Genomic DNA, 13,017 nt, shown 5'->3' on the forward strand with positions numbered 1-13,017 from the left:
AATAAAAGCTAGGGCTGTTATGAATAATTATTTTCATAGTCAAGTCACTATTTATTTCAATTATCAATGAATAAATACAATTTCAGGAAAAACAAGCCTCTGTGAGGTCTTTTTGCGTTTTCCTTTTTTAGGCTCACGCTTTATGTCTTCTTTAATCTGTTGTCATATCTCTTTACCTCAACAAATGCCTCTCCCCATCGGACTGTTCCTCAAATGGAGCGGCATTATGGCACACCACGAGGGACACGTCAAAATCATCATGGTGGTGCAGGCCCTCCAGATCCTTGTAAGAACCCGAACTTAAAAAGGACAGAAGAGAAGACAGAGATAAAAATGAAGCTGTGCAGTGAGAAAAGACTATGTATTCTGTGATTCTGAGGTTTCTCACCTGTTCCACAGGGCCACGAGTGCATACTCATGCAGGTCAGGCGTCCCTTTCTTGTTGTCATTGGTGACGGCAGCCTTGGACATGCGGAGCGGCTTCATGCCGTAGGTGCTGGCGTGGTCAGTGATGTAGTTGTAGAGCTGATGAGCTGTTATCATCCCCGTAGAGATGGAGAAGCTTCCTGATGTACACAAGGATCAAAGACTCTCACAAAGATAATCACAACATCTTCTAGTTCTTCCTGCCACCCACAGAGCTGTTGAACTATTCATGTGAAAACGTGATACAAATATCTTTTTTTATCCTCCTGCTGTTACGTTAGTAGTCGGCTTTTTTATTTATTCTTAATAATTGATGACAGTAAATTTAGATTGTATGGACCCAGTAGTAAAGGTGAAATGCTGCCCCTGATTTTTCCAGAGCACCTGGCCAGGTATTACATATACTAACTAAACCAGGGGTCTTCAACGTTTTAGTTCACCCCTCTCCTTTCCTCCACTCTGTAGGTGTGTGTTGCCGCCCTTCGCGAAGTACAGCGGAGGAGGGAGTGTGAATGGCAAAGCAAAAAAATTCAATTGTAATAAGAAAAAACATTTTTTTTTTTTTTTTTAATTGCTTTATCTACAAACAATTTCGCGGACCCCCTGTTGAAGACCTATGAACTAAACTATACTAACCTCTAGAGATGGGCATACATGTGTGGGTACTGACCGAAATGCGTCCAATGATCCAAGTGTCAAGTATTTAAATTGGCCCTGAATGTTTTTTCACATTATTAGGCTCGTTTATGCATCATCTTGAAACTTTTCTAACTTTAGATTTCAGCAAACCTTTTTAATTAATACTGAATTGAGGATTATTTTGTTTATTAAACAATACACATCCCCAAACAGAAAATACAGCTTTGATTCATTATTTCAGCTTGTGTGGTATCAACATATATTAACAATTATGATATTGACAGCCTGATTCTAATGCATTGTGAAGGCAATTTGCATCTTTGCCTAAACCAAGGCAGCCATCAGCCGACTCTCTACTCTTCAACCCCTGTGAGGTAATCACATTCTGATGTTGTCATTTGCTTGACATTTTGCTCTTTCAAGCTTTAGTGAATTTGCCTAATTCAGGGGATTCTAGATGTCCAGAGCAGTTGGAAGTTAAACGGTGACTTTAAATTGGACTTTACACCAAAATCACCTTGGAAGACGTGGTTTCGGCCAAATTTAGGAATATCTGGGTGATGGGAGATGAAGTCGTCCAGGAAGTCGGTGAGCTGGTAGCCCTGGCGGAGCGTCATGTGGCAGCCAACCAAGTACTGGTGAACCACTCGCAGGTGGAAGTCGTAGCTGAAGGAGTGAACATGCATCAAGTCCCGCACCTTATCACACTCCTCAGTGAAGAGCATGGAGAGCTAAAACAGAGGGGCGGACACAGTCACTACCAGCACAGGAAGACTAGCAGTCAGTCAGTCACTGGGCAATACAAGTCATAGCAAACTATCCAGAAGGAACTTAACTCCAAGCTCAAGTCTGATCATTTTCATTACACACATCACTGGAAAATGATAGAGTCTGGCACATACCAACACCTCTTCTGCATGCTTGTCTGTGTAATCATCAGTTGTAATGAACCTGCTTTGTAATTGAAGGGGAGCGCCCCGTCATTCCAGCTGCTCCCAGCTTCCACTGCTTTGTGCTGTGCACCTTAAGGCCCTGCTGCTCTGTGACTCCCACTCTCCTTGGGGAGAGCCTTTTGGAAGCAACTTGATATCATAATAGCATCTTATTGAATTAAATTCAACATCAAAGGGGGGCTGATAAAAGCATTAATTGCACATGTAAATGGCTGCAATGAGAGAGGCTGTGGTGTGCAGTTAATTACAGCCCAGTAATAAGTGTAGAGGGAGAGCTGAATGCTGCTCCGGCCTTTACTTTCATCTGGACCGTTTGCCTGGAACCTATACAAATAAGCTTTGTCAAATCAAAGAGGCAGGAAAAAGTGCATAGCTCTCTTTAGCTATAGAAAACTTTCATCTATGTCAGTAACTGGAACCTTTCACCATCTTTTCCTGCCTCAACACATTCAGAAACTAGCATAAGGGAATGAGACCTGCAGAGATAAGAAATAAGAATCTGATATTGTTTTGGCACAGAGTAATGAAAAGAGGAACATTAACTTATCTCTCCCCGGTGGTGCTCCTGCAGTCTGGCAGACAAATTAAGTGTGACCTCTTAGCCTGCTATCGATGGAGCCAGGAGGCCACTGGGACTACAGAGATGTCTTTAGCTCAGAGGTAGTACAGTTCCTGCGTGTGTTAGACTATCAAGCTAACATTTATTATTTCCTAACCTGTAATCCCAAACGCTTCATGTTGGAGCTAATTAAACACCCTGTGTAACTTAGACAAGAACAAATTGAAGGGTTAGAGTTGTGGGGCTACAGCTCGTCTCCTGTCAGCCTCACCCAGTGGAAATGCAATTAATGACAGAGGCTACATTGACGGGAGGAGCTGTAATCATTTGTGGTCAAACAAGAAGAGAATCCACAAGCAAGTTGATTGAAAAAGGACAAGAACCATTGGCATTTCACTTTTGAATTTGTACTCCTGCATTTTCTGTCATGGAAAACAGGAAGAATTAAACATGTATTTTATACAACCACAATGTAAGTATTTTACACACAATCTTTCTTAAATTCTTTATCTTTAACGTTGTGGAAGATTGACTGTGCAGGCAGGTTTATACAAGTACCAAGGTCATGAGTACAAGTTGTGAAATATTACAGACATGGCGACTAATGTGAAATATAACACTTCACGTGAAATGTCCAGAAACCACATATGGCTACATGTGATTTTGTTTGGGCGTCTTTTATACCTTTCACCTCTTTTGGCTTATATATACACACTATACATATACATATTGCACATGTGATGGTAAATGTGCAATGTGATATGGTATTGGACATTACAATTGATTGATTTGAATAAAATGTGAAACATGTTTCACATAAATTGTGAAAGGATTTTTAATGTATTAAATACTATTATGAGCCCTTATACATGTTTTTAATTATAGAATGTAGCTCCCTCAACATGGCTACAGTCCTCAAACCTTTTCTTTTTAGCACAACCAATCACTGACTTGAACTCAGTAGTTTTGCCTTATTTAAGCTTGTGGGAGCATGTAGGGTTTGAACAGGCGGCCCGGTAATCAAACATGCTCATATATGTAGTCATTTGAATCAATTCAGTGTCAGGAAATCCAACCACATTTTACAGTCTGTCGATGTGATCATCTATAGCGAGCAGAGCAGCAGCAGCTTTCAGCCCCATCTTATTCAAATTAAACCCTGGAAGAAAGTCCTAGTTCAATTCCCTGGCAACCAATGATGCAGGAGGAAATATAGTAAGATTATCAGAGATAGGGCAGAGGGGACAACATTGGTTGAAGGGACACTTAGAAAAACACAAGCTGAGACACCCACGACACCCAAACCAGCAAGCACGGAGACAGACGGCCTGATGAAAGTCAAGAAGGAGCAGGAAATCACAGCGGAGCTCGACTCAGGTCTGAACCTGTAATACCTGAGCTTTGAGACCCTACATCCAGCTAAAAACAGTCAAGCTGTGTGTTGTAGCAACTGTAGCGTCCACATGACAGAACACCTCATTGATCACTGAAACCCATTCATTCCCAAAGAGACAAAAACACAGACATGTAGATTTGGAAAGGAAGAGACCAGGGCTAATGGCAGCAAGCAGAGCAGAGGGGAGGGGTGAAGCCTGATTGTAGTGAGACACCCCTCCCTTGAGAATGGCTGGGACATACCGCACAGTCAGATACTGGGGTGGCATCTGGAAACTGCTTGCAACGAGGTTTGGTGAGGAGGCTGCCCTGATGGAGAGATGACATGAGGTGGGACTAGGCAGACACACTGACACACACACAGATGGATGGAAGGGAAGACTGAAGAGATACTACAAGAATAAATAAAAACATGTTCTCTCAAACCTTTTCCATACTACAAAAATGCAATGAGACACATTACATACACACAGTGGAGCTGTGTGGAAGAGGCTGCACCAACTAGTCGAATACCAACCCCACAAGTCAGTGCTGTGGGTAATGTGTAAAACCCAATCTCTGTTCATACAGTATTTACATACGTTCTGCTACATTCATTAAGCTGTAGTGCCATGGTAATACCCTAAGCACAATAACAGCACATTTAGCAGTTAGCACGAGCCCAACTGCTTTCTTTTGTGCTTCGGTTATCTCTATCTATCTATATATATATATATATATATATATATATATATATATATATATATATATATATATATATATATATTATCTATATCTATATATATACATATATCTATCTATATATATCTATATATATATATATATATATATATATATACATATATCTATATATATATATACACATATATCTATATATATATATATCTATATATATATCTATATATACATATATCTATCTATATATATATATATATATATATATATATATATATATATATATCTATATCTATAGATATATATTATCTATATCTAGATATAGATAATATATATATTATCTATATCTATAGATATCTATCTATCTATCTATATATATATATATATATATATATATATAAAATCTATATATAGATATAGATATATATATATATTATCTATATCTATATCATATATATATATATATATCTATATATATTATCTCTCTATATATATAGATAGATATAATCTATATATTATCTATATTATATATATATATATATATATATATATATATATATATATATATAATATAGATAGATATATATATATATATCTATATTTCTATAGATGTTGGGCAGTAATCATTTAGCTGAAGAGAAGAGTCATAAAATCAGTAGATTTACACATCAATATCTATTTAGCTATTTATGTATGTGTGTGGGTTTCAGAAAACAAGACGGAGACAATTGCATTTATAATTATTATTATTATGTCAATTAATTTAACATTTTACTTATTTAGGTCAATTTCAAGCCTTTTTCAGAATATTTCAGGACATCCTCAGTACACACAGCAGCTTTAATAACTGCATCCTTTCTTCCTTTCTCACCACCTAAACCCTTTCGCGCCCCCTCCATCTGTGCATAAAGCCACCCTCTCTTTCCTCTTACATCACTGTGTAGACATTTTGACAACACCAGAGGGAAACAAATGCCTTGACATCTTTGACATCTCTGCCTTTATCACATCAAAGTGCACTGGCCCCAAAATCTGAAAATGAATCAGTCACAGGTGGGAGAGAATGGAAGCAGTTTGAGACATCACCTAACATAGAACCAGGGTTTAGGCAGGAAATTAATCTGTGGGGTGGTGGCAGATGGGATTAGAGTTACATCTGAAAAGCCTGAAATCCTTTAAAAATGCAAAATCACAGATGTGAGAAATTGCCTCACTGATTATGTGTAGACCACACAAATCACAGCTTTATGCATAGATCACAGAGTTGTACTTTCTGAGCCACCTTTAAACTTATATTATATGTTTAAATTACAAACTTAATTTAGAATCACATTTCTTCCACATCTACATACAGGCAATGGGTTTTAAATTACACAGATATCAAACGACAGCTAGAGAAGGGTTGAATAAAAGTGGATGGTGCAACTCGGCTAATAAGCTACAAAGATTTATTCTGTGTTGGACTCTGCAGCTCTCCATTCTCTCAAAGGTCAGCTCTGACACACAGTTTGCTACTGGCTAACAGTAACTGTCGTGGTAAAATTCCCCAATGTTGAACTTGATGTGAAAGATATTCACGGATTTACTTCACCCTGCTAGGGAATTTAAAATGAATTAATTCTGCTAAAGATTTTCATTGTGTAAAATGCTGGTGTGAGCGGCCTTTATGGTGAAAGACAAATGAGCCAAACAAACATGTTTCTCCTGTAATAGTTATCACTAATCAGCCTAATGACACTCAAGGCAAAGAATCCTAAACAGGAAGTAAACATAATAATATTATTTAAGGAAAGAAACAACAAGCGAGCAAATAAATAGCAATTGATGCAATTTCTAAGAGCTGATGGCAGATATCATTAACTCCTATTCAATTACAAATGCACAATGTTGAGTTTCCTGTACCTTTAACATACTTCACTTCACCTACATCTCTGGGAATGCACTGCATCAAACAGTACGGACTGGAGAACCCAATGAAGTCTAAAAAGTGACATAGTGTGAATAACACTGTGTAAAGTGAAAGTACTGAAGCAAAGTTATTTCTTTCCAGATGAAGAATCACTCTTGGAGAGCATCAGGATTTCATCTTCACAGGCGGTTACGTTTTCAAAGGGTCTGAACCAAAAACAAAAAACCCTCCAGTGTCAACAATGGATAGAAACCGAGGTCCAAAAACAAATGTTAGTTATACATCTGGAGGTCAAGCAAAATATAAAGATGTGCTTCCAAATAAATGAACATATATTTAGAAAAAGTAATATATCAAAGTCAACTGTATGACATATAGTCATCAAGTCCTGAGATTTTCAGTGGAACAAAATATCTTCAGCAAACAAAAAAATAAAAGAAACTGTGTGTAAACTGTTACGATGGCTGCGAACAGGAGCTTCGTCTCCCCAAGAGTTGACATGGTTGTGCTGTAAAGTGAACACTGCCAAAGTGAATATGGTGCAACAGCTTTTTCTCACGGGTTCTACTCAGCTGCCATTTCCAGAATCTACTTTGGAAAGTTGTTTGTTCGAATGCCTAAAACAACAAATGTTTATGTTCTTTTAGCAGGCACTGAACATAAGATTTGGACGTATCTTGCGTGATTAAAATAGGGCCCCAAATGTAGATTCACCACTGCTGAAATTAGTGCCCTAAAGATGCACAATTTATTATGGAGAGCCACAGACAGAGAAGGGAAGTGAGAGAGTATTGAGAGACAGACCAACAAAATATTGGTTTTGCTCTTTTCATGGAATTTGTTAACAATAACTCAAATATATGCAGCATTATCCTTTAATAACTGTATTCTTTAAGCAAAACCTCCCCTATGGATGAACAGACAAAGCAACGAGATAAGCCTCAGTTCATGACATCACACAGTACTAACCATAACTGCTTGCCTGACCTGTAATTGTATTAAAGTTTGACTGCAAAAACACCACAGCAATGACCATCTGGCACCAAAGATGTGGACAGAAAGTAATCCCACAGCATGATATCATCGGGACAAAATAAAACAAAACTACAGCAATGACCACAAAGCAGCAAACATACTCTGAAAGTAAAAACACTTTACACTCACAACAGACATTTATTAGGAGTTCCCATATTGTCTTTTTGTACCAAACTGTAGACATATCTCCACCTTACATGAGAAGATCACAGTGAGTTACATAAGAGGACAATGTTATTAGAGTAGTCCTTTTTAATTGCAATGATTTCTACCAAATGAATAAAATTTGTCCCCAAAAAAACCTCTGGAACATCCAAACGTTCAATCTTGCTGACCCCTGAGACATCCTCTAAAACCCCAGAAGCCCATCCAGTACCACTGGAGCCTTCTTAAGAACCCCTGGTACCCTCAAACCTTCTTCACGGCCCCACAGAAATCCCTGGACCCGACTGTAAAACCACTTGTCTACAAGGAGAGCAGTACACATCACCAGAGAAGAAAAGGCACAGCTTGGTGTGGTGTGTCCACACAGCAGAGCATATTTACCTGGGAGTTGACTGTCTGTCCCATGGGGATGCGGGAACACTCCAGTGCATACTGCTTCACACAGAAGTAACACCCCTGGCAGAAAGACAAGGAGAACACATGATCATTTTATGAAACAATTATTATTGATGTTAGGCTGACAAGTTGATGAAGCAATCAATGGGTCCAGGGTCACTGCAGGTTTCAGAGAGACAGGGTTATACTTTAAAACCTTTGGAATGGGCTTTGGAAATGGAAATTCAGACTAATGTAGGCACAGAAGTCCATCCAAAAAAGCACAACATTATGTCAGTGGGTTTATGTCCCACTCAACCCACAGTAGCTACCGGTACTTAACGCTGTAATGTAAAAACCCACACACAAGTTATCACGACCTCTGCTGCTTTAGTTGAGATGATTCCTTTCTAGCCATTTCTCTACGAATGGCAATGGCAACTTTAGAGTGAAATATCAACAACTGTTGGATGGAATGCCATGACGTTTTGCAGACATTCATGGTCCCCAGAAGATGAATCCAAATGACTTGGATCCTTTTCATCTAATGCCGTCATCGGGTCCACATTTTAATTTGTACAAACTCTGTACAGTGACCAAATACCTGCAGATCTAACTGCATTCCCATAAGCAACACTTTGTGTTTACTACTACTTAGCAAATGTTAGCATACTAACATACAGAGACAGAGACTCAGAGACAGAGACAGAGAGAGAGAGAGAGAGAGAGAGAGAGAGAGACACACACACACACACAGAGACAGATTCAGAGAGAGAGAGAGAGAGAGAGAGAGCGTAAGAGAGAGACAGATACACACAGAGAGAGACATATTCAGAGAGAGAGAGAGAGAGAGAGAGCGTAAGAGAGAGACAGATACACACAGAGAGAGAGACAGATTCAGAGAGAGAGAGAGCGTAAGAGAGAGACAGATACACACAGAGAGAGAGACATATTCAGAGAGAGAGAGAGAGCGTAAGAGAGAGACAGATACACACAGAGAGAGACATATTCAGAGAGAGAGAGAGAGAGAGCGTAAGAGAGAGACAGATACACACAGAGAGAGAGACAGATTCAGAGAGAGAGAGAGAGAGAGCGTAAGAGAGAGACAGATACACACAGAGAGAGAGACAGATTCAGAGAGAGAGAGAGAGAGCGTAAGAGAGAGACAGATACACACAGAGAGAGAGACAGATTCAGAGAGAGAGAGAGCGTAAGAGAGAGACAGATACACACAGAGAGAGAGACAGATTCAAAGAGAGAGAGAGAGAGCGTAAGAGAGAGACAGATACACACAGAGAGAGACATATTCAGAGAGAGAGAGAGAGCGTAAGAGAGAGACAGATACACACAGAGAGAGAGACAGATTCAGAGAGAGAGAGAGAGCGTAAGAGAGAGACAGATACACACAGAGAGAGACATATTCAGAGAGAGAGAGAGAGCGTAAGAGAGAGACAGATACACACAGAGAGAGAGACAGATTCTGAGAGAGAGAGACAGAGAGAGACAGATACAGTAAAAGTAAAAAAAGTAAAAGTTGATACAGTGTGCTCCAAAAAAACTGTTGTCATTATATTTACATAAAATAAACATAAATAAATCGTACCAAATCTGCTAAAACATTAAAACATTATACCTTCGTGATGTTAGCAAATATGTTAGTGAGTATAGTGATTGCTGTCCATGATCCTAATCTCACCTGGAAAGCCAGTTCCATTAGCACAATCCCCCCTGGCAGTGCCCTCTGGAGGTGATATGCAGTAGTGCCAGATGCTGTAGTCTGCAAAGTTCATTTACAAAACAATTTTATGATCACAGTTTGTCTAATAAAGGTGTTTGAAGGAAGATATAGCCATGCTTCTGTTATTTCATTTCTGTAAAAAGAAATGAAACCCTCGACCAACTTTGTGAGTAAGGATACTGGTAATAGAATACATTTAGAACAGAAAAACCTTCCCTCAACATGAACCCAGCCTTAACCCCAACCAGTTATCTCTACTTCTAACCATAACCTAATCTAAGCCCCAACGCCGGCAGCAGAGGGTTAGACCACATGAATACCTTGAGCATGAGAGGCTGGGGTCATTCTTTTATTCATTTGCACCTTTTAAAGATTTTATTTTTAATAAGATGTTTTATATTTTAGAATAATTTTTACTTGGGACTAAATCCTTGGGAAGTAGTCCGACCCTTTATTATTGAACTAACTACAACTGCGGAGGGCTTCGGTAAAGGAAACACTAGACTAGGCTAAGCAGTGCAAAAGATTGCTAATGCAAATGTATGCTTGTTAAACCGATGTTCACAAAGCTTTTATTGCACTTACAGTATCGAGTATAGTAGTCATCAACTTGAGTAAAACGTTAATGGTGTGTGTGTGTGTGTGTGTGTGTGTGTGTGTGTGTGTGTGTGTGTGTGTGTGTGTGCCACCGACACAAAGAGCACAGGAGAGGCTGCATGCACGACCAAAATATCAGCAAAACCATTTTTTCTGCTCTTCATTAAGATAGATAGATAAAATAACTCACCATCAAATATTTAGAATCAGTTCCAGTTGAGAACTTGGGTTCAGAGAAGCTTTCCTATTTGTGAGTTTTGGAAGTTGTGTGCCACAAACGACAATGAAGCTCTAATCCAAGCCACCTCTCACTGATGTTAGCAGCAATGAAAAGGTTACCACTACCTGACAAAACAATGCACCATGTTTCCTGAAGGCCCAGCAGCTAGTTGAGCACCGCAGTCTTTTCTCATTATTACAACACCACACATTCTAACACTATTAATATTGTGTTGGGAAGCATAACTCCAGTTTACTGGGAAAATACAGAAAAATATATACAGTGCACACCATTCTCCAATGCTATACCTATAACAACCTACAATTAAACAAGCCTTCACTTGATCTCCGCTACGCTACATAGTTCACATTAAATACACTTTGAATATAAAAGAATCAAACGTTATTATTTTCAGTGGCAAAAAAGCAAACTCCAAGGATTTATCTGAAATTATTATTGAGTCTGTTGAGTAAAGTGTCAATTACAAAATTCCTGGGAATTATTATTGATGAGAGATCAAATTGACTGGGTTAGTAAATAAATACATCTACTGGTCCATCTTGTTATCACACACTATCTCTCTACAGTCTACATCTTTCATAAAGATGTAGACAATTGTTAGGATTACAACCCGTCAGAGTCACACATCTCATCTGTTCCATTCTTTTCCGAAACTTCAGATTCTCACTATTTAAGACATCAATATTTGTCAAATATGTATTTGTATTTATACTTTCAGGTGAAGGGAATATTCTTGAGCAGTTCTTCAAAGCAAATACACAATGTTTGATTAGATTCAGGGGTGCCACATTATGGAATAGCTTTTCCCATCTAACAAAAAACCGTTCCTCTAGAAAATGTTACAAAAGAGGCCTAGAAGATCATTTAGCTGCTGTTATGTAAGTTCCTTCCCCATGTATTGATGTATCCAGGTTTTACTTGTATCTGTTTCACTCACAGTGACAAGTCATTTTACTATTACTCAGGTTAATGCAGGTGTTACGGCCACGGCCTTATTTATCTGCAGGGATTACTTTGTGGATGCATGCACCTTGTGTCTCTATTTAAGTATGCAGATTTGGATGTGTGACCGCCGCCCCTTGATTGGCTGCGGTGACACCTCCTCCTCCCACCTTGATGAAGACCGGCTGTGATTGGTGGTGCACCTGTTCCGGCTCTCCAATCCAAGGTGCACTGGACAGTCGGGGCTGCTTTTGTGTTGTCAGCCTACGCTTATGCATTTCTGTTTGGTCCGAGACTGTCGCGCTCTTATAGAGTATATTGAATGTTGCATATTGTGTTTTGTGTTCCGTGCAAGCTGTCCGCGTTGTTTAGGTGAGACAGTTTGATCGTCAGCCGTAGAACAAGCTGTTTAGAGTTATTTGTTAAGCACGCTAGATGCTCCGGTGCTGTTTATGCCTTTTTGTTTGTATTTTGTATTAATCCAGTTTTCACCCCGAGCTTTGTTTTAAAATTGCTTAGGTTGGGGTTTATTTTTGTTAGTTGGCTTTGACGCCTTATGCACTTATGTTAAGAGCCCTCCCTGTGTTTAGTTTGTTTCCTCAAAAGCAATTGAGTCCAGTTATATTAATAAATATATCTTATTTAACCATAACCATCTGATATATGTTACTCGCCTTTCCCTCACCGAGCCGGGTCGTAACAGCAGGTATAAACCACTAACACACACACACACACATTTCCTGTCTTTTCTTGTTGTTGGCATATTTAGTGTTATTTATATTGTTGTTTTTATTATGTCCTGATCTAATAGTATTATGTATGTATTAGTTGGAGGCTTCAAATAACCCCAGTGGGTTTTCTGCCTCTTCCCGCACTGTATATAATTTGTTACGTTTGTGTTTTTTAAATTGTGTAAATAAACTTAAACTTTAACTAATTGCTATTACCTCTAACTCTATCTTCTGAAAATATATATTTTGAATTGACATGCATTTCATGTGTAGGTATCAAGAGGGAATAAAACTAAATTAAAATTGGAAATAAAACATTTCAAAGAACAAAGGGAAGAACTGTTTTTGGACACATGGACTCAGTGACTTGTGATGACAGTGAGACTTTAAAATGTATAGGGGCCATTGTTACAATGTGTGTGTGTTTGGAGAATAAGATTTGTGCATCTCTGAGGTGAACACTAACCTTAGGACTGTCCTCGCTCTTCTGCTTTACATAAGAAAAAGACATCCTCCCTTCCGATGACATAGAGTTCAGCATGGCAGCACGACCCCGCGCAATGCTGTCAGAGATAGGGGGGGGGTTACATTAGCCAGGGGGCAGCAGTGCTGGGAGGGTAGAGGTCAGACAAGGATC

The 13,017-nt window shown here is 39.0% G+C and overlaps 1 protein-coding gene across 1 annotated transcript in view; it reads right to left on the reverse strand.

The window, feature by feature from the left end:
• szt2 (SZT2 subunit of KICSTOR complex) overlaps window positions 1-13,017 on the reverse strand; it is a 91,824-nt gene that overhangs the window by 6,864 nt on the left and 71,943 nt on the right. Inside the window, exons 40-46 of the mRNA XM_029429540.1 lie at window positions 12,847-12,943; window positions 9,828-9,908; window positions 8,138-8,212; window positions 4,216-4,281; window positions 1,583-1,796; window positions 389-566; window positions 177-299 (exon numbers count right to left, since the gene is read on the reverse strand). Of these exons, the coding sequence (XP_029285400.1) occupies window positions 177-299; window positions 389-566; window positions 1,583-1,796; window positions 4,216-4,281; window positions 8,138-8,212; window positions 9,828-9,908; window positions 12,847-12,943 (834 nt within the window). The remainder of the gene's footprint in view (window positions 1-176; window positions 300-388; window positions 567-1,582; window positions 1,797-4,215; window positions 4,282-8,137; window positions 8,213-9,827; window positions 9,909-12,846; window positions 12,944-13,017) is intronic.

Source organism: Cottoperca gobio, chromosome 4 (assembly GCF_900634415.1).
Source record: "Cottoperca gobio chromosome 4, fCotGob3.1, whole genome shotgun sequence".
Lineage (NCBI taxonomy): Eukaryota > Metazoa > Chordata > Actinopteri > Perciformes > Bovichtidae > Cottoperca > Cottoperca gobio.